This window comes from Lathyrus oleraceus, chromosome 1, assembly GCF_024323335.1.
Source record: "Lathyrus oleraceus cultivar Zhongwan6 chromosome 1, CAAS_Psat_ZW6_1.0, whole genome shotgun sequence".
In the NCBI taxonomy this organism is placed as follows: Eukaryota; Viridiplantae; Streptophyta; class Magnoliopsida; order Fabales; family Fabaceae; genus Lathyrus; species Lathyrus oleraceus.
The window spans coordinates 48,204,937-48,229,121 of record NC_066579.1 but is presented as its reverse complement, the minus strand read 5'-3'; the positions used below and the strand labels follow the sequence as shown (position 1 = coordinate 48,229,121).

The window sequence follows — 24,185 nt, the reverse complement described above, 5'->3', positions numbered from 1 at the left end:
TTAATTTCAAAATCTCTCCCTCCCTTTTCAAAAACTTCTTCGATTGAACTTATTTTGTTCTAAACTTTGACCACTTTACAAAAAGATAGAAACTTTGGCCTTATGCCATTGCATTTTCAAACTTATTTTTTTAAATCAAACTTGTAAATAAACTTAACTATACTTGACCTAAACTTTCAAAAAGCCAAAAAGAACTAACTCATTCAAACCATTTTTAGGCCTTTGTGCCTTTCAAACTTAATTTTTTAAAAGCAATGCATCCACTTTGAAATTTGTATCACGAACTACGAGGTTTTGATCCCTCATTTTTATGTTGGTACGTAAGCACAAGACCGAAGGTCTTGTCAAACACAAAAATATAATTAATGAATTCTTTTCTCATCCCCCAATTCTATTTGTTTGTAAACATCACTTTATACCAAGTACATATGCACACAAAAAGGGCTCCCTAGGAGTACTTAGGACACTTTGGATGCTAACACCTTCCCTCTGTGTAACCAACCCCCTTACCTATAATCTCTGACATTTTATTAGTTTTGATTTGAAAACTTCTTACTTTTGGGTTCTGTTCGTACTTTTTTCCCTTTTCCCTTGGAAACAATAAAAGCGCGGTGGCGACTCTTGTTATTTGATCTCTAACTTATCCATAGCTTGATGATCATGAATTTACCGCTACAGAAATTAAGTAGCGACTCTGTTGGGGAGTAATCTCCAGTGGGCTTAGCCTACTTTTTGTGTGAATATATTTGTATATATGTGATGTTTGTATATATGTATGTGTGATATATACTGCTTGTTGTGCTTGGTGATCTCTGAGTGGTGAGATAAGTTCTAATCCGAACTTGAGAGAAATTAAGATAGGAGGATGGTATAGTCATGTTCGACTTATGTGGAGTAGTCCTTAACAAGTTGGCTTGAGATCCATCTGCTCAGTGGAGACTCTTTTGGATTTGGAAATGTCACACAAGTATTTGTGGTTAGGCATTACTATCTCTAATATGGGTCCGAGAAGCTGAGGACCGTAGAACATTTACCCCCTCTTGGCCTATTTAGGACGTAGTGCAGAAACTGTTCAAGTGTAGACTTGATAACAGTTGTAACGTGATACTACACTTAGACGAGTTTCTCTTGAGAATATTATAGGTTGATGAGTCAGTCATCTTAACCTGTAATATCTGATAGATGGAATTAAGACTCTGGGAACTTTTTAGAACATGATCTACAATTTTTTCTCCTTAGTTCACTCCTTTGGGATGGTTCTTACCCAGACTTCATGCTCGTGACTCACAACAAACCCTTGATTCTTGGTTGATCCAATCAAGTCTTGTCAATATCAATGGAACTTGGGTGTTGATAAGGGGTAAACCATAATCCACCAAAATGGATGATTGATCTTGACAATGACTTGATTCATCCCTTGACCTTTGTTTTCCTTATGTGTGATCCCTTATTTGTGATTGTTGCATTCATGCATTCATGCGCATCATAACATCTATCAAACGAAAATTTCAAATCAACTTTTTGACCTTCTCTGATCTCTTCAAGGATACCACTAGTTAGCTTTAACATAGCAAACTTCACACTCTTAGGACTTTTCACAAATGAAACTCATGTGTCTGAATTTCTCAATCAATTCCAACTCTTGGCATATGTAATGACTTCCTACTCAACGCATCAGCCATAACATTAGCTTTACCAGGATGGTAACCCAAACCAAAATCATAATCTTTCAAGAATTCAAGCCATTTCCCCTACCTTATATTCAACTCCTTCGGATTAAAGAGATACTTCAAACTCTTTTGATCATTAAACACCTCAAAACTGGATCCAAATAGATAATGTCTCCAAATCTTCAACATGAATACCATTGTTTCCAACTCTAGATCATACGTAAGGTAATTCCTCTAATGGACCCTTAATTACCTATAAGCATAAGCCAGAACATGACCAGCCTGCATCAACACACCAGGCAGACCTATCTTCGAATCGTCACAATATACAATAAAAGATTCACTTGGACTCGACAAAGCCAATACTAGAGAAGACATCAATATCTTCTTAAGTTCTTTAAACTCTTTTCACATTAAACACTCCACACATAAGCTTGACCCTTTTGATTTAACTGAGTCAAAGTCAATGCCAACTTCAAAAAGGCTTTGTTAAACCTTCTATAATTACCAGCTAACCCAAGAAAACTTCTTATCTTAGTAACAGACTTCAGAGTCTCCCATTGCAACATTGCATCGATCTTAAAAGGATCCACAACAATACCACCACTAAAAATCAAATGACCAAGGAAATTCACTTCTTTTAACCAGAACTCACACTTAGACAACTTGGCATATAACTTATTATCCTTCAAGGTCTGTAGCACAACTCTCAAATGCTCCACATGGTATTCATTAGACTTCAAATATATCAAGATGTCATCGATGAACACAATCACAAACTGATCTAAATACGGATGGAATATTATATTCATGTACTCCATGAACACTCCAAGTGCATTAGACACACTAAAAGGCATCATTGAATACTCATAGTGACCATCTCTCGTTCTGAAAGCATTCGTCGGAATATCGTTAGATTTTACACGAATCTGATGATAACCCGAATGCAAATCGTTCTTGATAAATAGATAAGAACCTACCAACTGATCCATCAAGTCATCAATCCTCGGAAGAGGAAAATTCTTCTTGTTTGTCACTTTATTTAGTTATCTATAATCAACAAACAGTCTCATACTACTGTCTTTCTTCTTAACTAACAATATTAGCGCTCCCCCCGATGAAATAATGGGTTGAACAAAATTCTTCTCAAGAAGATCCTATAATCGTTTGTTCAACTCACTAAGCTCTGAAGCATACATCTTATAAGGAGTCATTAACACAAGACTAGTACAAGGTACTAAGTCTTTAGAAAATTCCAGTTTGCGCTCTGGCGGAAAATCATTGATGTCATTTAAGAATTCCTTAGGAAAGTCACACACTACAAGTAGATCCATAATCATCCTCTCGCTTCCCCCACTCAAGGATACGAGTATCATGAACACATGAGCGCTCTCACTCAAGGACATCTCTACATGCCTCGTGGTCATGAAACTCGACTCAGTACTCTCTACGGAATGAAGAAACTGCACTGACTTATCAAAACAATTAATAAACACATGGTTTAAATCCATCCAATTCATTCCCAAAATAACGTCAAGCTGAATTAGAGGAAAACACATTAACTCCACCCCAAAATCTCTCCCAAAAATTGTCACTGTATAATTCAAACACACCAAATAAGTAGTCACTAAACCACTAGATAGGGTATCAATGACCATGCTACTACTCATCATAGACACTTCCAAATTCAACCTTGACACACACTGAACAGATAAAAGTTTTAAATCTTCCTCTTCAACAAACTCAACAAATAACATTGACTCATCTAAAAATCTGGACTCTTGCATCAGTGGCAGACTGAACTAACCCTCCACACCTGAAACATCTTAGAAAGCATAAGCTTCTCCCACACTTGTTTCAATCTTTCTCCTCCCAACAAGCAGTTAGAAAAAAATACAAGCACCGAAAGTGTTTCACACACATGCCATTTAGTAGAGAACAAACAAAATTACTCAACCTGGTTAGATGGACCAACCAAGCTCTAATACGATTATATAACACCCTACTTCCCCACTCGAAAAAAATAGTAAATAAAACACGTAAATCACAATTAACACACCAAGTAGGATATTACTCGCAACCATTAAAACCATTTTGAACCACATAATAAGGAAATAATTCATTTTTTATAAGCAGCGAAATAAAAAACACTTGGCATAAAAGCCTCAATAGTAGTATTAGTTTGAAAAACGATTCATCGCAGAATAAAAACAAATAGGAAGATACACAACATATATAAAAATAGGAAAACCCTTTTCCCCTTGTGTTACGTATCAGAGTGAATCCAACTATAGACCTAAACAATAAGCAACTAAAGAGGCACAACAGGTCATCAACCTCAACCTCCTACTCATGCACCTGATCATTTATACTCCAGAGGAGCACTAATGCAACAACACAAAAATAGGGTGAGAATACATTAAAATAATAAGCAGTGCATAATCATTTAGGATAAATTCACACATTTACACAGTCATTCACATAATCAAAAAACAAACCAACATCATGTATTCATAACTCACCTACATCATAATCATTAAATCATAATCATGCAATATAATGCAACAATGACTTAAATCATGCTCGTCACGGTCCCCACTCTGAACTAAACTCATAACTCAATTTTATATGCAAGCAATACCGACTCAACATTTGGTTCTTCATACAAACTAGATCCTAATCTCTGCGAACCCCGAGCCCCCACTCTGATATCTAAGTCCCCCACTCAAGGCTTGGGATAAGCCACTAGTCCCCATTCTAAACTAGAGAACATGCCTCTTTAACAACAATGACACATATGATGAATTCCATATAAACATGTAGTAATGCCCCACTCTGAACATACATAATTATCTAACGACAAAAGATGCAAAACAACCCCACGATGTCTGTATTTAAATATATTCACTGCACCAATAACAACTCACAACTCAAATCACACTTCACATCAACTCATTAACAATTATGAACAAAATTTACCTCACATCATACTTTCACATTTATCCCACATTTTCACACTTACACATGATACTTATTTATGTATAATTTTACTTCACAATACACAATGAATTATATAATTTAATTAGCACTACGCCAAATAAGGGAAAAGAGGGCGCTTATTTTGGCCTATAACAGCGCTTTTAAGCGCCCTCTAAAGTGGCGCTGGCATAGGTAAAGACAGCGCTTTGTTTTCCTAGAGAAAGCGCTGTCTAAAGTGGCCCTTTAAGGGCCATATTCTAGTGCGCTTTCAGAAAAAAGCGCCCTCTGGAGTGGTCCATAAAGGGCCACCTTAGAGGGCGCTTTCTGGATAAAGCGCCCTCTAAAGTTGTCATGTAAAGCCACCTTAGAGAGCCACCTTAGAGGGCGCTTTCTGGATAAAGCGCCCTCTAAAGTTGTCAATGTAAAGTGTTTAGAGGGTGCTTTCTGGACAAAGCGCCCTCTAAAGTTGTCAATGTAAAGTGTTTAGAGGGCGCTTCCTGCAGAAAGCGCCCTCTAAAGTGTTAGTTATTTTAAAAAAATTTGTTTGAAAAGCAGTGGGTATTTAATTGGGAACCTGTTCGCATGCTGCAAAAGTGTAAAATTCATATTGATTTCATCCTTTAATCCAATGTTATACACCATTAATCCATTGATATATACAACATGAATCCATTTATATACAATATTAATCCTCCATATATACAACATTAATATATGATTCTTTGATCAACAATATACAACATATTCATGATTTAGTAAAACTAGTACAACAACAATATACAATATATATACAACAACAACATACAACAACAACATTCCATACATATATGTACAACAATATACAACCTAGCTATATGATTCTTTGATCAATAATGAATTGACACAATTCATCCTTCATTTCATCCAAATGAGCTCTTGAGTAAGATTTGTATTCGTCAAAGTACTACAATTAAGAGAATAAAACATATTCAAGATTTAGTAACAAATTAGATGAAATATCCGATAATATTAAAATAAACCCTAAGTTATTATTCCATACCATTTTTGGGATGTCTATACGATTCAACGCAATGATATCTCTCATAAATCTCAATACAAAAAATCCGCAATCGACCGAATTGTTTTGCTGAGGACACTACACAGAAAAACAAACAATATATATATAGTTAATTTCTTACAAACACTATTATAAGCAAAAAATAAACACTATTATAATTAAGCAAAAATAAGATACTTAATATATACCTCAACTCTGACCCAGGTAATGTCCTTCCTATTACGATAATTCTTTTTCGATCTAAATTTTAGTATTGCCCTAACAAAATAAAAACGTATATTGAGATCAATCTGATAGACATAATTAAATATACAAATACACACGAATATTTAGGGGAATTTCACTTACGCGTCAACCGTCTTCTTCATACTCGGATATTTACTCCAATCACCCGATAACGAATCCAGATAATACACTATGAGTCTCGAAAGATCCATAGCAACCAACACCCAGTGACCACTGTAAAATAAAACAAAAATTTAGATGAATGAAAATTTTCTACGTAAAAGATATACATAGATTAGAATGAAATTATTAGAAAGAAAATCTAACCCGTTGCCAGAATTAAACGGTAAAAAATACAAACTGGGTGTAGTATTATCGCCGGCCGCCATGAATCTATCGACTAGATCATTCTTTACGGATGTTGGATTTTTCGTTATTAACGTTGCGTTGATACGGGAAGCAGCAATAAAATTGAAACGGTTACACAATTCAGTTCCCCGCATCAATGTGACATACATATACCTTAAATAGAAACATAATAAACATTAGACTACTCATTGAAATGTGTAAATAAATTGTTCAACTAAGTAAATTATAGATTGATCGGAGTACCATATGTATGTATGAATGACAGCGATGCCCAATTCGTCGTGTTCAAAAAGTTGTTGCATGTCCTCCTTTGCAATTATTTCGAAATGAGCAATTCCGAAAACACCTTCATCAAAATCTATACTACGAATGGCCCCGTGCATAATATCGGACTCTTCCACCATTTTCTCAAGACGCATCATAATTTGAGATTTTGTCCCGGACGTCGTTGGAATATCCTTACCAGCGCTTTTCAACTTTCGACCGGGAACCTAAAAATTCATATAAAATAAATCATGACTTTTTGTGATGCAACAGAATCGTTGCGTATATAATTAAATGGGTATATATATTTGTACCTCTTTTTGAGATGCAACCGACTCGATGCGTCTTGAAATCCCTTTACCAGCTTTATGTGTGGGTCTTGTAGGAGTCTAACATTACCATGTAATAAGGATTGATTAAATATCATAATTGTAGCTGAATTGAAATGTGAATACTAAATATTCATAATCATTTAGAACATATATACCTCGGCATCTGGGAAAATTAGATCTGACGGCCAACCAACAAAGGATCCGACTGCATCTCGCATCAACGTTGTCTCTGAAACAACGTCAGGTAATGGTAGAAGGGCGTCCGTATCTAATACAAGGTCAACCGAAACTTTCATATATCCCACCGGGAGGGGATTATGGTGAAGTAATTCACCCGAAGTATTGTGCACTTTTCCCTTGCCAACTATGCGATAAGTTGGTGACGATAGATACAGCTGACAAGGTGAAATGCCCTAAACCAATAATAAATGTTATTGTTAACGTGTATATGTGTCAAGTAAAAAAGTGCTATTTTAATTTCATAATAACATATATAATTACCTCGGGAAATTTCGGTTGACAATTGATACTAGCTCGGTCACTAGTATCTTTTGCCTCGGAAGCGCACCTTTCCTCTCTATACCTTGCATTCTCGTTTTGCAGTTGGAGTACTTGTGCCCTTAACTCCGCCAAGGTCTCCATCACCTCTTTGTTGGTAGGATTTTTTGTTTTTGGTTTTTTATAAAATGACGACGGAGTCACACCAAAACCCTTACCCCTCACACGACCGGAATACTCAGGAACATTTAGTACTCGACTAAGTACGCTCCTGCAATCCTGGACCTCGGTTGAAGGTAAGGTTTGGGATAAAGTCTCCTGAAATATTATTAGAGGAGATTAAAAATGAATTATATGTCTAACAAAATTTTCGATATAATTAAAGAAATAATGTTACATATACTTACACATTCGTCATAAACATTTTGGACCGCTTCAACGACAGCCCCATCCTTCCCAACCCGAGCAGCCTTCCATAATACGTGCTCCGGAAGAGATGTTGCGTCACTTTTCTCCTCGGCTAGCTACACATTGAATTAGATTATAAGACCATCAATTATAACATATTGTGACAATGTATAAGCTCATAGCATTTGAATATACTCACAATTCTTTGTTGTAACCGTGCATATCCCGTACGCCCTTTTTTGTACGGATACGCGGGTTTTGATGCCCTTTTCCGATTTTTGTCGCTTACTTCCTGGATAAAAAAGTTTAAGGCATATTAGAACCAAGTAACTTAACAATTGTATAATACCATAATTAATAGACATTACATGGAATTTTTCGTTTCTTCGTTTGGCGACAAAGTTATCCCATTCATCGGCTGAAATAATCTCGGCATACTTCATTGGCCGTTCTGCTTCAACAAATTTTCCTTCCTCATCCTTGAGAAATTTGTTGGACAAAAAGGATCGAAATCCTCGGAGTCTTTTTCCGGCCAATTGAATACAATATTTTTGCCGGCTTTCATCGATGTGAAAGGATCTCTAAAAAACATACACATGGAGTGTGTTATTATAAGTAATATTATAACAATATATGGTCAACAAATAGTCAACAAAAAAAACATATAACAATATATGGTAAGTACCTGTATCTCGGACCATATTTTTTCTTTGCCAACCTTCAATTCCGGACTTCTCCAATTATCACATGTAATCGGAATATGTTGTCGAACAAGGAAACCAATGTAACTTGCCAACATTGAACCGTTAGGCTCAATTAGTTGGTCTTCAGCACTCCAATGTACTTCAAATTTTACACCCTTGTCTCTTGCACGAATGATTGACTTCATAACAGTCAATCCTCGTTTGATTTCTTTTTCAACATTGTTACGTGATCCATTCACGTCATGGGTATCGTCTTGGTTAGCCATTTTATCTGTAATATAGAAATGATTCAATAAGACCCAAGTAAGACAATGACCATATTCGTGAAGCTACACAAAAAACACATTCATATACCTTCCATTTCTCTCATGTTACAACAATCTAAACTCTTTTTTTTTATCATTATTGAATACAAACTCACACACACCTACTGCATACAAAAGACCAATGCAAACTTATGGTGTTTGGAACATGAACAAACTTGCATCCATAATCATAAAACTTCCAAGCACAAGCTCAAACACACTTCAAATGATATCAGTTTTCAATCAGAAATAAAAAACTCAGTTTGCCCTAAACAACATTAATCAACATAATGCACAAAATGTAAAACTAAGTTTAGAAAATGCCCTAATCAAACACATGAAGAAAGTGAACGGTGACGATGGAGAAGAGAAATACCTTCAAGGTGACGGTAACGATGGAGAAGAAAGTGAACAGTGACGGTGGACGCAGATAACTCAGTGAACGTGAACGCAGCAGCAGAAAAAGGCAACGGCGACGACGACGGTGAGGGAGGGAGAACGACGGTGAGTAATCGCAGTAGAGAGTAATCGCAGTAGAGAGAAAATCCAGTTACGTAAACGAAATAGCTTGTAGAGAGGGAAAATAAAGAGACATGCAGTATATGTTATAATTTTAATGTTTACTAAAGGGGACCTTAGAGGACGCTTTTGTAAAAAAAGCGCCCTCTAAAGGGGGCCTAAGAGGGCGCTTCTGAAAGCGCTCTCTAAGGCTTTCCAAAAGCGCCTTCTAAACTAGAAATGTACATGGACTTAGAGAGCGCTTTTTTAAAAGCGCACTCTAAGGGTAACCTTAGAGGGCGCTTTCATTAAAGCGCCCTCTATTGGTGTCCATCCATTTCCTCATTATTTTTTTTTTGGCTTCACTTTAGAGGGCGCTTTGTTACAAAAGCGCCCTCTAAAGGGGGCCTAAGAGGGCGCTTCTAAAAGCGCTCTCTAAGGCTTTCCATAAGCGCCTTCTAAACTGGAAATGTACATGGACATAGAGAGCGCTTTTTTAAAAGTGCCCTCTAAGGTTACCTTTAAAGGGCGCTTTCAATAAAGCGTCCTCTATTGGTGTCCCTCCATTTCCTCATTATTTTTTCGCTTCACTTTAGAGTGCGCTTTGTTACAAAAGCGCCCTCTAAAGTGCTCTGTCTATTCCAGTAGTATGCTCCTTATTTTTTCTTTTTACTTTAGAGTGCGCTTTTGTAATAAAGCGCCCTCTAAGGGGCGCTGTCTATTCCAGTTTTTGGCGTAGTGTAGTTAACTTAGGTTCATCATCAAGCATGTATAATAAGTCACGCAATTATACAAACTTCATAACATATACTCACACATCATTCAAACATGGAAATTCATCTCACAAGGAACTACCATGATTTAACTTTATGTGTTAGATTTCCAAAGCTTTGAACCGCGCCTCAATCCGAGTCCCAAAACTCAAGTTATGAAAAAAAAATGTATTTGAACAAAGTCAGCCTGATCGTGATGGGTGGACCATCACAAAGTTTACGCCCGTCACAAAGTTGGTGGCAATGACGGGTAGTCTGTCACAAGGGTGGTGCACGTCACCACTACAAAATGCAGAATCGTTGCAGAATGTGGAATTCTACAATTTCACTATTGGAGACCTTCCGGACCTCTGATTTCGATTCCGTAAAAAGATAAACGCTCAAAATTTAACACGCCATAATTATATAACAATTACACAACAACCAACACAAATTATACATACCCAACATCAAATTACAAGTTAACATTCTTAGCGAGAAAATGAGAAAAAATTACAATTCATATCTAACAATTCTTAGCGCGATTATGCGAAAATGCGCCCTCATATCTAAAAATTACAATTCTTCCTAAGTATCTAACAATTCATATCTTCTGGTAAATTACAAGTTAACATTCTTAACGCGAAAATGAGAAAAAATTAACAATCCTAATTCACCTCTTCTTAGATTGCATCTCATAGTTACATATTAGATACGAGATGACTAGATTTTTCTCTCATAATTTTAGGGAACCATGTTTGACAAATCTCATTTGAATAGGGTGGACTTTTCATTTCTTAATTATGAGGATAATCATGTCATCACCTCCCCCACTTTAACTATAGATACCGACTAGAATGTCTCTTAGTATGATGGGAACAAGAGTCATGACCTTAATAGGTTTAAGTTCTTCTTAAGAATTTTTAACCTCTTTTTAACGGGGATCTGATTCTTATGTTTGAAAAATTTCATTGTATGCCTCCTTTTCCATAATTTATTATTTTATTTTGTTACTCTTATCCTTAAAGGTTAGCCGCTTACTTCTTAGGGAGACTTATATCCTATGTATTTGGTCGGATATCTCTACAAGCTTGTGACAAGTGTTGGCTGCTAGGTTAGCCAAATTTAATAAACTCGTCTTACAATTAATTGGCTTTTCTAAAAGGGCGCATTTTTTAGCTAGACCTTTAAAAGGTTTTTGGTTGTGTGCATGTATATTTTAGTGATTGATTTTAGTGTTGCTAAATCAATTATAAAAGTTGGTCCTAAATACGTGGCTCTCCACACCATAGTGCCACTTAGATTCATTGATTGAATTTTATTAAAAGAATAGATGGAAATGATTAATGTTATTTTGTACACATTGAGTTATAAGACTCAATCACTCAAATGATATGTTTTAACTTTTAACGACATGTGATCAAAATAAATTATAAGTATAAAACTCGAGCCAAAAAAAAATATATTCAATGCTTAAAATAATACACTTTTGAACTTATGAGGAAAACTGAAAGACTGAACATAAAATAAGAGTACAAATATTATGACCAAACAAATCAACACATTTAACATAGAATCCAATACACACAAAAACCATCAACACACTTTGCTACAAGTTCTTCAACCTGGGGACAATCTTTTACAAATTTGCAGGGAGAGGCGATTTCTGTATCGTTAAATAGGGAAAAATAAATATTATTAATATTCAAAGATGATAAAATCTTATGTATTAGATAAATTAATAAAAAAATAAAAATGGTGTGATAACTAACATACTTTTACTGGTTTCAACAAGAAATAGAGAAAGAAAGATGAACAGAGAGTAAGCAAACATGAGTAATTGAGCCATTCTTTTCTTCTTTGTAATAAATAAAATTGTATTCCCTTTATAAGTATTAATTTCATGCTTTGTTTACTACGATTATGCAAAAAGCCATTATAAAATTAAAATTAATGTTTTAATACTTTGAACCTGTATAGTAGTGTATCTCCTTAGCTCAGTCAATTGATCACTTGAGCTTAGTAAAGATATATCTTTTATAAAAACCTTGATGATCATTAAAGTTCATTATTTCTTTTATTTAACCTCAATAAATATACTTTTAATTTATATATGTCTTCAATAATAAGGGAAAATCACCAAAGGAGAAACAACTATAAAATATATATATATATATATATATATATATATATATATATATATATATATATATATATATATATATATATATATATATATATATATATATATATATATATATATATATATATATATATCCTCTATCTCCTAAGTGTCTTTTTTCCCTGTTCTCTGGTTATTTCTTAATTCTTCATATTTTATATCAATTTTCATGTTTATGAGATTGGTGTAATCAATTATAATATTGGATGAAATTGTTTTCTCTCTCTCGGTATCAATGTTAAAAGTACTTAAGATTCTTGTAATTATTGCTTCATATGGAAGTTCTATTAAGGATTTTTCTTTGGAGTATGATATGTGATGAAATATCCCATCCATCTAGGTAGTTGGAATGTTTTGGGTAAGTCAACGAGGGAAGATGTCATCCTTGATAACATAATTGTTATTGTTGTTTCTTGGGAGCAAGATTCTTGTTATAGAGTAGTGAATAATTCAAATTTTTGGCTTCAAAAGGATTGTCCTAAAAGGAAATATTCTTTTATCCATGGGATTCGTAATTAGAGTATTTCAAGCCGTGTTTCACTTGAAATTTTTGAGACCTATGGGTCTCTTGGACTTGTAAAATGTTCCTAGGAAGAGTATTTCAAACATTATACCAAAATGTTATGTGTGGATTATTATTCTTACATGTTTTATTGTTGATGCTAGAGTCTTTCATGTCACATATAGGTTTGAGTATACTTATTTTACTAGATTTGAGAATATTCTATCGGGCATCTTTGTAAAGAATGCTCTTAATAAGGCTTGACAAATATGAGAGTAGGGTTTGTAGCCTCTCATGAATGTTTCCTCCATAAACCATGGTTCTAGTATCTTCTTCTCTTCTAGCTTTTTATTCATTAATGCAACTATGATAATATCTCTTCTTGGTGTTTATCTCAGTTTTTGTCTTAAGGAATCCATGATGATACTTACGGAAAGAGAACTCACAAAAATAAGGCTAGAAGAGATGAATTTGAGATGCAAGAGGTAGTGAGAGAGCATACTTATTTATACTATGCCTTTTGAAGTTTTGATAGTGTATTTCGGGAAGGAAATCAATGAGGATTATGGTGATTTAAAATAATATCAAAATCTTTTCAGATTGAGTGTGCCAATCAATTGCTTAAAGGCTCCAATTGATTTGTTCACCATATTTTTTAAGGATTTTGTGTGTACCTCATCAATGTTGAGACTTTATTTGCTTGAAGGGAAATTTTAGCTTGAATTTGATATGAAAATAAGTGCGCCAAGCTTCTCCAATCGATTTCCATAGTGCCAATTGATTGAAATTTCTTTGTTCAGCCTCATTGGTGCATATTTGGGCCTTGTGCTGGATTTAATTACTTGTCTGGACTCCCTATTTAATCTTATTGCACCTTCTTTCTGAAAAGCATTTGGAAACTCATATTTTTGGATATTAAAAAATATTGTATCAAGATGATTAAAATTAAAACCACTATTTAATAGGATTAATAAGAGTTTTTCGATCATTTCAACTTTAAAATGATATACTACCTTAGATATCAAAAGGCTTTGATAAGAACTCCCCTAAAGGGAAAGACCAATCATATTATGGTGTGTCTTTCTCTACACATTATTGGATGCGAGAGTTGATACAAATTACGAGATGAATCAGTCCATTACAGACATATTCGCTCAATTGATCATTAAGGATCATACACCTTGAGATATTCTCAAGAACACTTGTTTCGATCACTGCTATTGATATTTTCCATCACCGTTCATCCTTGGATCAGAGACTTTATAAAAAAGTGTATACTTATAAGTATACTCTTGCTTTGTACAATTCCATTGATAATTCTCTTAAAGCTTTGATCTGCAAAGCATACCTGCAAAATACTAAGGTTTCACCTTTGGTACCCACATATTCTTGGGCCCAGGTGAATTAGTTATACAAGATCTAAGGTTGCTACCTTTAGATCTTTTCAAATTATCAAAACAAAAAGGTTCTAAATGTTCATCTCTTTTATAGTGTGTGCACTTATAAACTGGACGATTCTTTTTCTTGTATTCTATACCTGTACTAGGTTTTTATCCTTTTTAAATCCTAGTCCATTTTTGTTTAAGGAATGCCTTTTACTTGATAATATCAAGTCAAACTTTTATTTTCCTTGGATGAAATTACCTAGGGTTTCATGTAAATCAACTACTTCCTTTTTCAGGGAGACATAACTTTTATATCTTTTCTTGAATTTATGATCTTAGTTATTTCTATTTTAAATGATTTATTAATATCTTCAAGATATCTTACATACTCATTAAAACCCATATTGCATTATCTCAGTTTATCACTTTCTTTCTCTAATCGAGTACTTATGCAAAACAGTTGTTCACCTCGTGTGTTTATCTCCTCTCATTTTATACTTGAAGAAACTCCAAATATCATCTCAAGAGTATCCTACATTTCCGTTTTGCAATGATGAACATAGATTAAAATATTATATCATCTAGAGAGATTGTTATAAAACTCTTGGTTTTAAAATCTATCTCAAACTACCTCTTTTCCTCTTTGGTCCAAAGGGAATCAGGTATATCTACTAGTTTTCCATTTACTTGGCAAGTAGTGATAAATTGACCATGTATTACAGTTTACCATAATTCATGATTTATAATTTGAATACAAATTCTGAACCTAGCTTGTCATATATGAAATCTACTACTATAAAAACAATGTTTTAACATCAGGCTAAGCTTTAACCTAAACTTGGTTTTATCGTGGGCTAACCAATAACCGGTGAGATTTTACCACTGGCTGATCTCGAACCTACACAAGAGATTTGATCACACAAATCTCAAATATAAGATTTTTTACAGGTTTAACTTTGAACCCAAACAAACAGTTTCAACCAAGGTATAAATAAAACTTCCTTGAGAAACTCATAAAACTAACCTTCCAGAATTATAACTTCCTCACTCGTAAAATGACTTTCTCGAAAAGCACTTCAGCTAAATTTTTAGTAAGAGAAAGTAAACAAAAGAAATTTTAGAGAGAGAGAGAGAGAGTGTGTGAGAAGGGAGAAATGAAATCACGTTTCTTGATGTGAAAAAGAGTGGAAAGGGACCTCTATTTATAGGTTAGAGGTTGACACAAAAAAGGAAATAATTTTTAAGGCTTTTTATGACTTTCCAATCGATTGGTAATATGTACCAATCGATTAGTAACCCTAAATTAATTGATTATCAAGTTAAAAAGGAAAGGAAAGATATTTATTCGTTACATAATATTAAGATGTTGTCCTAATCTCTTAGGGTGCAATTTTGAATTATTCCAATCGATTGGAAGAGTGTCAATAGTTTGGTAGACACAAAAAATTCTCCCATAGCTTTTATGACAACTCCAAAGTCATCTGGCATGGCTTCAATGCATTTTTGAAATAAGTTTACTTGAGGAAATAACTTCAAAAACAAGTTTGTGTTTGTGTGATTTATGTTTTACAATATGCTCACTCAGACTTTCACATACTTCAAGTCTTGTCAGGTTTTTTCTTTCTTAAGGAAATCTTCATGAGTTTACTTTCGTTGCCATCATCAAAGACTCAACTCCATCAAACTCTAATACATTGTTTGCATATTTAACCGCTTAACCGCTTATGCTTGATTTGTCATTAAAGACTAGGAAGTGAAACTATGAGGTAAAGATTCAAAGAAGTAAAACTGGTCAAACATGATCCCTCACGAGATTTCAGAACCTTTTCAAAAAAGAAAAATTGAACACATTAAAACCAAATTTTTACTATCATCACACTGAAACACAATAATATCTAACTCTTGGAAACTAAAGGAAACCGTCTAAATAAGATTATTATTTTTGAAAAGAGAGCAAAAGAGAACACCTTCAATACTTAAAGTAAAGAAAATCACTTGTTATTATAAAAACTATAATTGAATCTGATTTTTAATAACTTTTTAAATATATATCTTAATCCATCCTAAATATACTTTTTAAAGGCCATATTTGATTACTTGTTATTAGTAATGAACTACAAAGTTACTAGTTTAAGCAATGGTCATGCTCTTGATAATCAATTTTATCAAATTCGATTAACAAAAGGTAGAGGTGGAAATATGTCACGTAAGGCCTTAGAAGGTTTGAGTCGGACTTACGATAAATTTTTAAGGTCTGAGTTTAATGTATGACTTATTATATGTTCTTTTTTTTTTTGATATTTTTAAAAGTCTGATCTAATATAAAAATCTATTTAAAAATTTGTTTCACATTAAAACTTTCAAATAGTTCATTTTAACTATAAAACTTTATATATATATATATATATATATATATATATATATATATATATATATATATATATATATATATATATATATATGCACATATAATATTTTATATTCTGTTTTAATAGCTTAAATTTAATTTATTTAATTAAATGAGTTTTTTAAATAACTTAAAGCTAACATTTTTTATTAAATAGATCAAGTCAAATTTGACTTAAATAAATTAGATTATAGGTTATTATAGACTGGCCTAATCTATTGCCATCTCTACCAATAATGCATTTGGAATAAAAATTCTATATAATTTTAAAGTAATCACCATTGATTACATACTTAGATCTAGGTTTGTGTGTACATGAATCAATAAAGGTGTTGTCCTATGTACGCGCAAATTTTGACTCAATGACTAAAAGTTAGCGATTAAAAGTTAATATTATTAGGTTCTAACGTTATTGTGTGACTTTATAGTAGTTATAAATAAATAAGTAAATAACACAATTTTATACTTTTTCAATTGCTACTTTTTTTTATTAATCAGCACCTCATTTCCAACTGCTTCCTTTTTATTAATCTTTACCTTTTCATTTGTTAAACAGTTTATTAAAGTAAAAATATTAGTACAAAAACAATAGAAATAAAGTTATATGCTTAGAGAAAGCTGAATTATTTTTAAAAATCTGGATCTGGCCAATAGTCACAAACACCATCAATGCACTTTGCAATATGTTCTCTAACCTCTGGACAATCCTCGACAGATTTGCAGGGATTGGCACTTACTACATTGTCAAATAAGAAAAAAAGAAATATTATTAAAAGGTGATAAAATATTGAGTATATAATATATTATTAAAAGAGTGTGATAACTCAAACACCTTTAGTTGTTTCAACAAGAAATAGAAAAATAAAGATGACCAATGCATAAACAAATATGAGAACTTGAGCCATATTTTGCATATTATACATATAACTTTTTTCCTTTTTATAAGCAATACTTTCATTCTTTGTTAACAATTAAATAGTTTTTACCACTACGGTGTTGCAAAAGTCATCTATAAGAAATGAAATTAATTAGTATGTGGCGTGTACAATATTCTTAAAAATCTCTAACCAGTATGTGGAGTGTAGAATATTTTTAAAAATTAAAATATAACATACTTATAAAATAAAATAAAATTTAAATTTAATTAACAAGAACACAAATTCAAATAAATTATAATAATATAATATAACAGGTGTTACAAAAAAAATTTAATGTAAAGGAATGAAAAAAAATGTTTTCTTTCATTGTTTAATTTTTTTTAGTCTCACCTTAAAATGTCTTGAATAAGTAAACATAAAAAATCAATTTCAGGTTTAAAAATTCCATCAATTCATTGGATTGCTCGATAAATTAGTCGGGTCATACCGATTTTAATTGAGTTAATTGCAACTATGGTTTTATGATATTTTCGAAGCGCTCTACCCTTTGATTTCATTTTAACCGATTTAAGTGATTGATTTGAGTCAGGTTTTAAAATATTGAGTCTGTATGTCTTTTCCCCAGTTTATTTTTTATTAATTTTTTTTTGTATTTTTAAAAATGTTTTTTATTAAAAAAAAAATTATAAATGTTTTTTAAATTTACTTTTTATAAATTAAAAATAAATTTTGCATCATATAATATAAATATGTACTATTGAAGATTCGAAATCCCGATTCTTTTAAAAAAATATATCTCAAAAATATTTTTTTATAAAAAAATTATTTGAAATAACTTTAATTTTATGTAATTCTTAAATTTTTGAAAGCTAAAACAATTATAGTAAGAGAATAAAATATCTAAAAATAATTTTTTTTAAATAATCATTTAAAAATAAAATATTGACACTACAATAAAGTTCTAATAGTTCTCACACTTAATTAATCAATTAAAATATTGATAACTTAAAGAATCAAATTGTTTAAAAAAATTTATAGGATCAACCGTTACAAAAAATAACTTATTAAAGGTATTTGATGTAATTTTTCCTTATTTTTTCTATTGGTTTCTGTTTGCATGATAGGGTTGTCATGCCAATTCGGGAAAAAGGATATGAGTACTCTAGGACTTTTTTTGTTTGTTAATATTGGAGTGATCATCTTCCATGTGCTAATCATCTTGAGCGTCTTGTTCTGCTTTCTTCAAAAATTCCATCAATTCATTGGATTGCTCGATAAATGAGTCGGGTCACACCGATTTTAATTGAGTTAATTGCAACTATGATTTTATGATATTTTCGAAGCGCTCTACCCTTCAATCTCGTTTTAACTGATCTAACCAATTGATTTGAGTCAGGTTTTAAAACACTGGGCCTGGGCCTGTATGTCTTTTCGCCAGTTTATTTTTTATTAATTTTTTTTTGTATTTTTAAAAATGATTTTTATTAAAAAAATTTAAATTGTAAATGTTTTTTAAATTTACTTTTTATAAATTAAAAATAAATTTTGCATCATATAATATAAATATGTACTATTGAAGATTCGAAATCACGATTCTTTTAAAAAATATATCTCAAAAATATATATATTTTTAAAATATTTGAAATAACTTTAATTTTATGTAATTTTTAAATTTTTGAAAGCTAAAACAATTTTAGTAAGAGAATAAAATATCTAAAATAAATCTTTTTAAAATAATCATTTAAAGATAAAATATTAACACTACACTAGTTCTAATAGTTCTCACACTTAATTAATCAATTAAAATATTGATAACTTAAAAGAATCAAATTGTTTAAAAAAAGTTATAGAATCAACCGTTACAAAAAAAATAACTTATTAAAGGTATTTGATGTAATTTTTCCTTGTTTGAGTACTCTAGGACTTCTTTTGTTTGTTAATATTGGAGTGATCATCTTCCATGTGCTAATCATCTTGAGCGTCTTGTTCAGCTTTCTTCAAAGATGCCTATTAGTTGAAATGACCTAGTAAAATAAAAAAGTTTTAAGGCTTTGGAAGTTGGATAGACAACTAGGCTATTCTATAAAGCTTTTTTATTGTTTGTCCTAGAGATGAAAGGGGAGGTCTACATGAATTTATAAGTTGGGGAAATTTTCTTTTTAAAAATAAATTTGATCCTTTAAGTTCTTCATTGCAATAGAGGTACATGTGAATTTATTTGGTTGTGCTCGTCCCAACACTAGGATAGTTATTACGATTGTGACCTGACTGGCGGCATGAACTACATAATCTAACCATTTTGTTCGCCGTATCCATTTCGGTTCGAATCCGGGTACTGTTTGGGCGACCCCTTTTCTTCCTTCGCATAACTTCGTTGTGCCAAACGATGTCCCCTTGATATTCTGGCCAATAATCCTCTTTTGCCACTACGGAAAACTAATTTACAAACATTTGATAGGCTGGTGACTTTGTAAACTTCAGATAGCAAGTAGGATGGATCCCTTCGAACCTTTGAGCATACTGCAATGACATGGGAGCCGGGCGTAGAAAGGCTTGGAATTCTCCGCAGTCGCACCAACCTTTATCTAGTTCGACTCTGTATTGTCCAATTGCCATGCCCTCATTATGATCCATGGATTCAGCAACACTATACCAACCTTTAGTGCGGTCAAACACCATGACTATATGTTTGTTTGCTTTGGCATCTTCATGTCTAATGAATTTCATCGAAGCATCACTGAACAACTGCCCAGATTGCAACACTGAACTCCATTTGGAACGTCGACTCTCAAATAGCGCCCCTAGCCTGAAATATGTTGCATGCACCAAAGCGGTTATAGGTAGGTTACTGATGTCTTTGAAGACAGAGTTCATTGATTCCACAAGATTTGTTGTCATGTGGCCCCAACGTTGACCGTTATCGTATGCCCTAGTCCACTTCTCCACTGGAAATTCTATCGATCCACCGTACTACATCTTCGTTTGACAATCTTATTTCTTCGCAGTAGTATTTGAAAGAAGGTTCTAATAATGCTTAACCTGCATTGACAACCTTCTTCCGCAACGTCTTATCTTTGATTTCCCGCATGAAACTCTGAGCAATATGTCTAATACAGAACACATGCATCGAAGGAGGATTTTGCCAGCCATTATCAATGTTATTATATGTACTGATGATTGAAGGGTGTCTGTCGGAGATCAAACATAAGTTAGGCTGAGGTGCAACGTGCAATCGGAGATTTCTTAGGGAAAAAGTCCATCCCTCAGCAGTCTCCCCTTCAACTAGGGCAAAGGCGATTGGAAAAATATTGTTGTTCCCATCTTGTGCCACTACCATCAGTAACGTTCCTTTGTATTTCCCGTACAACCATGTACCATCAATTTGTATAATTGTTTACAAAAAGAAAAACCTATGATGCATGGTTGATATGCCTAGAAGAGAGGTGGAATATTCCATTTCCAACAGCACACATCCCATCTGGTGTATACATGGGCAATGTTTCCAACTTGACAATAGTCCCGGGAGCATATTGTTTTAGAGTATTTTGGAAGTTGTTTGTAAGACTCCTCTCAATTTCCAAACACTTTTTCAACAACCTTTGCCCTAACTATCCATGCCTTCCTATATGATGGAGTGTACTCGTATTTTGCCCTAATATACGAGATTATTGTACTCACCTTTAACGACAGATTTTTGTCAATGACAGACAATATTTCATCGCATATTAGCTAAGAGCTTAATTTCCGATGATCCTGCATTGGGTTTGTTGAAGCTGACAACCTAAAAAGGCAGTGCTCATTCGGACAATAAATTTTATACCTTAATGCGTTAGTTTTGTCAAATCTGAAATCAGTTGATAATTGCATGTGTAATTTCTTCATGGCTTTTATACATTCCTCTTTTGTGCGAAATGTGTCTCCTTGTTTCAAAGATCCTTGCATTTGCACATTAGGATTGTACCATATATTTGATGAAGGTTCACCGGAATCCAAATTCAACCTTGTCATGTGTTGAGGTGGACAATATACATGACTAGCTGATAATGGCTTCTCTTCCTCATCAACGTTCACCATTGAATCAACCAAGATCTCGGCTTCTTCCTCTTTGTCATCGGGAACATTCACCTTAGCTTGTTCGTCATCAGTTTCACAAAACACTTGTGACTGATCAATGAACTGAGACACTTGTTGTTGATGTGGTAATATATACAACTCTATATCGTTGTAACCAAATTGTTCGTGACTGACAAACATATGTTGAAAATCGTCATCATCTCGAATCTTCTTTTGATAAAACTTCACCTGGTTTTCTACAAACCAAATCGGATTTTTATAGATGATTTGACCCACATTACTGCACTACAATTTCTTTTCTATTCTTTTTTTCAGATGTGAAAAATTTGATCGTCAATTTATTGTAAACCGAGTTACCTCTGTGTTTCGAAAACAAAAACCGAATAACTGATGATCAAATATTTCACCTTCGATATGGGCACTGATCATGTAATGTTGTGTGAAAGACATTTTTTAAAATTCTAACTTTCTTTATTTTACTAAAATTGAATGCATTGCTAAGTTGTTCATCTGCACAACCTAAATAGCGTAAACATTGAACGCATTGATCACTTGGTTCGTCTGTACATACTTGACCATGCATGCAGTGAAAAGAATCCGCATGCAGTGACAAGAATGACAAGAACAAACATGCGCCCAGGGAATCTCTGAAGCAAGGAATCTATGTGCCCTAATATTCCAATCAGGCGCCCATTCCCTAGGCACCATAAAGCAACATGGGTGCCAAGAGGAAGGGTGCACCTTCCATTCATTTACACCAAGGCGCCAAGAGGAAGGGCGCCTCTTCCTTGTATGTGACTAATCACATGCAGGTGCCAAGAGGAAGGACACTTCTTCCTTGCATGTGATTCTTCACATGCATGCGCCTAAGACAAAGGCTAGTCTACTTTTGTCATTGCATGCAACCAATCCCATGCTTCGTAGGTTGCAAACCTACTAACTCATTCATATATAAATAGCCTTCAAATCACAGTATCAAATCATCTCTAACCCTACTCATCTATACTCTTTGTTTTTCACACTATTTCTCTACCACACTCAAGCTCTGCAACATCAAATTTTGTCTCTGTTAACTATGGGTGATGAACATAGAGGAACACTCAAGAATATCTCGATATTTGTATGTTATCACTCTCTTTTTACTTATTTCGTTTTTAAGTCGTATACCTTTGGTATATATGTTTGTATTATGTATTTCTTCTTCGTATCGCATTTCTTACTTATTTGTTATTAGGATCCGAAGCGTTTTAGATGCCGTATACATGAATATGTACCCCACAATCCTTTGATAGAACCATATATTAGAGGATGTGGATTTGGGAATCTCCTCAACATTATTTCGTACTCGGTGGACTACAAGTTCATTCTTGCTTTGTTGGAGCGGTGGAGACCTAAGACCCACACATTTCACCTTCCGATCGGTGAGTGTATCGTCACACTTGAGGACGTATACATGTTATTGGGTCTCCGTATATATGGAAAGGCCGTGAATGGTATAGTTAACCAAGACAACTCTATTTGCAATGAATTATTGGGTGCCCATTTGTTCGACGATGAAACTGAGGGAGAGTCATCCGGTCAAGCAAGGGGGCAAGTTATAAATTTAAAATACCTTAAACAATATTATGTCAGTATAGTATTGTCCGAAGATTCAACCGAGTATGAGAAAATAATTAAAGCTCGGTGTTATATTATGATTTTATTTGGTATTTTTTTGTTTCCAGAAAGTACAGGTAATTCAGTAAATATTATGTATTTACCTTTGTTACGCAACATTAATAAGGTAAGCACATATAGTTGGGGTTCAGCTGTGTTGACCCATCTATATAGTGCAATGTGTAAAACTGCAAAAAAGAATACATGTACTTTTTTTCCATGCGCGTATTTGCTAGAAGCTTGGGGTTGGTCAAGAATGTCGTCGCTCGCCCCGATAAACGAGAAACCATTCATGTTCCCGTTTGCAACTAAGTAAGCTTAACAATTTACCATTTAGTTAATTATATTTTATATTACAATTAACAGTAAATAATATTTTAAACTTTTTTTGATCTAAGGTGGTCAGTAAGGGGGATGAACTATAATAGGTGTCTGAAACACGCTATTGTAGTCTATTGCAATCTATTGGACCACATTGGACAATGAGATTATTCTGACTGGAGAGACTTTGCAAAAAAGATGTGTCATCAATGGAGGAATCAACGACAATACATCTTAAACGAACCAGTCATCCATGGTGCAAGACTCACTCAACAATATATGGCATGGTTTAGGTCGGTAATAACTGAACAATTTGTATCTGAGCCGCAATATTTGATGGATCCACGCCAACTAGCTTTGTCATCGCACGCCCCACAACAATTCCCCATCCAACACCAATGTCAAACCACCTAAAACCAACAACCAACCATCCAACGCCGCAATCCATTCATACCACCCACTCAACCACAAAACCAAGAATCAAACCGTACAACCACAACTGTCTATAGCCCAGATGATTCATATGGGTTACTTCATCGTAGCTCCCCACCAATGATCACTCAAACATCCCATCACCAAAACACACAACCATTGTTTAACTATAATACGCCCCATGAACCATTGCTTCATTTCCAAAATGGTTCAATGGCCCAATTTGGGCAACTATGCCGTCCCCAATCCACCCAACCCCAACGACCTAACTACGATGACATGGGCAC

General features: G+C 33.6%; 2 protein-coding genes across 2 annotated transcripts; both read right to left on the bottom strand.

Annotated features, from left to right (window-relative positions):
• Nucleotides 1-2,827: 2,827 nt before the first annotated feature.
• Nucleotides 2,828-3,457, bottom strand: LOC127090722 (uncharacterized). Its single transcript, XM_051029411.1, has one exon. It carries the CDS (start codon nt 3,455-3,457, stop codon nt 2,828-2,830), a length of 630 nt encoding a protein of 209 aa, XP_050885368.1.
• Nucleotides 3,458-11,626: 8,169 nt separating this feature from the next.
• LOC127090706 (uncharacterized) lies at nt 11,627-17,460 on the bottom strand. Its single transcript, XM_051029410.1, has 5 exons — nt 17,370-17,460; nt 17,170-17,273; nt 17,039-17,074; nt 16,831-16,903; nt 11,627-11,727 (listed from the first exon to the last, which is right to left on the bottom strand). The coding sequence occupies exons 1-5, from the start codon at nt 17,458-17,460 to the stop codon at nt 11,627-11,629; spliced, it is 405 nt and encodes a 134-aa protein (XP_050885367.1).
• Between the last annotated feature and the right edge of the window lie 6,725 nt (nt 17,461-24,185).

Bases quoted from the DNA above. Each gene is read 5' to 3' on its own strand.
- LOC127090722 (XM_051029411.1), bottom strand. From the start codon at position 3,457: ATGCAAGAGTCCAGATTTTTAGATGAGTCAATGTTATTTGTTGAGTTT.
- LOC127090706 (XM_051029410.1), bottom strand. From the start codon at position 17,460: ATGTATAATATGCAAAATATGGCTCAAGTTCTCATATTTGTTTATGCA. The intron at 17,075-17,169 runs TAAAAATAATTC...ACAAATGAAAAG, and splicing joins ATTGGCCAGATCCAGATTTT to GTAAAGATTAATAAAAAGGA. The intron at 16,904-17,038 runs GTGCTGATTAAT...GCTAACTTTTAG, and splicing joins AGGAAGCAGTTGGAAATGAG to TCATTGAGTCAAAATTTGCG.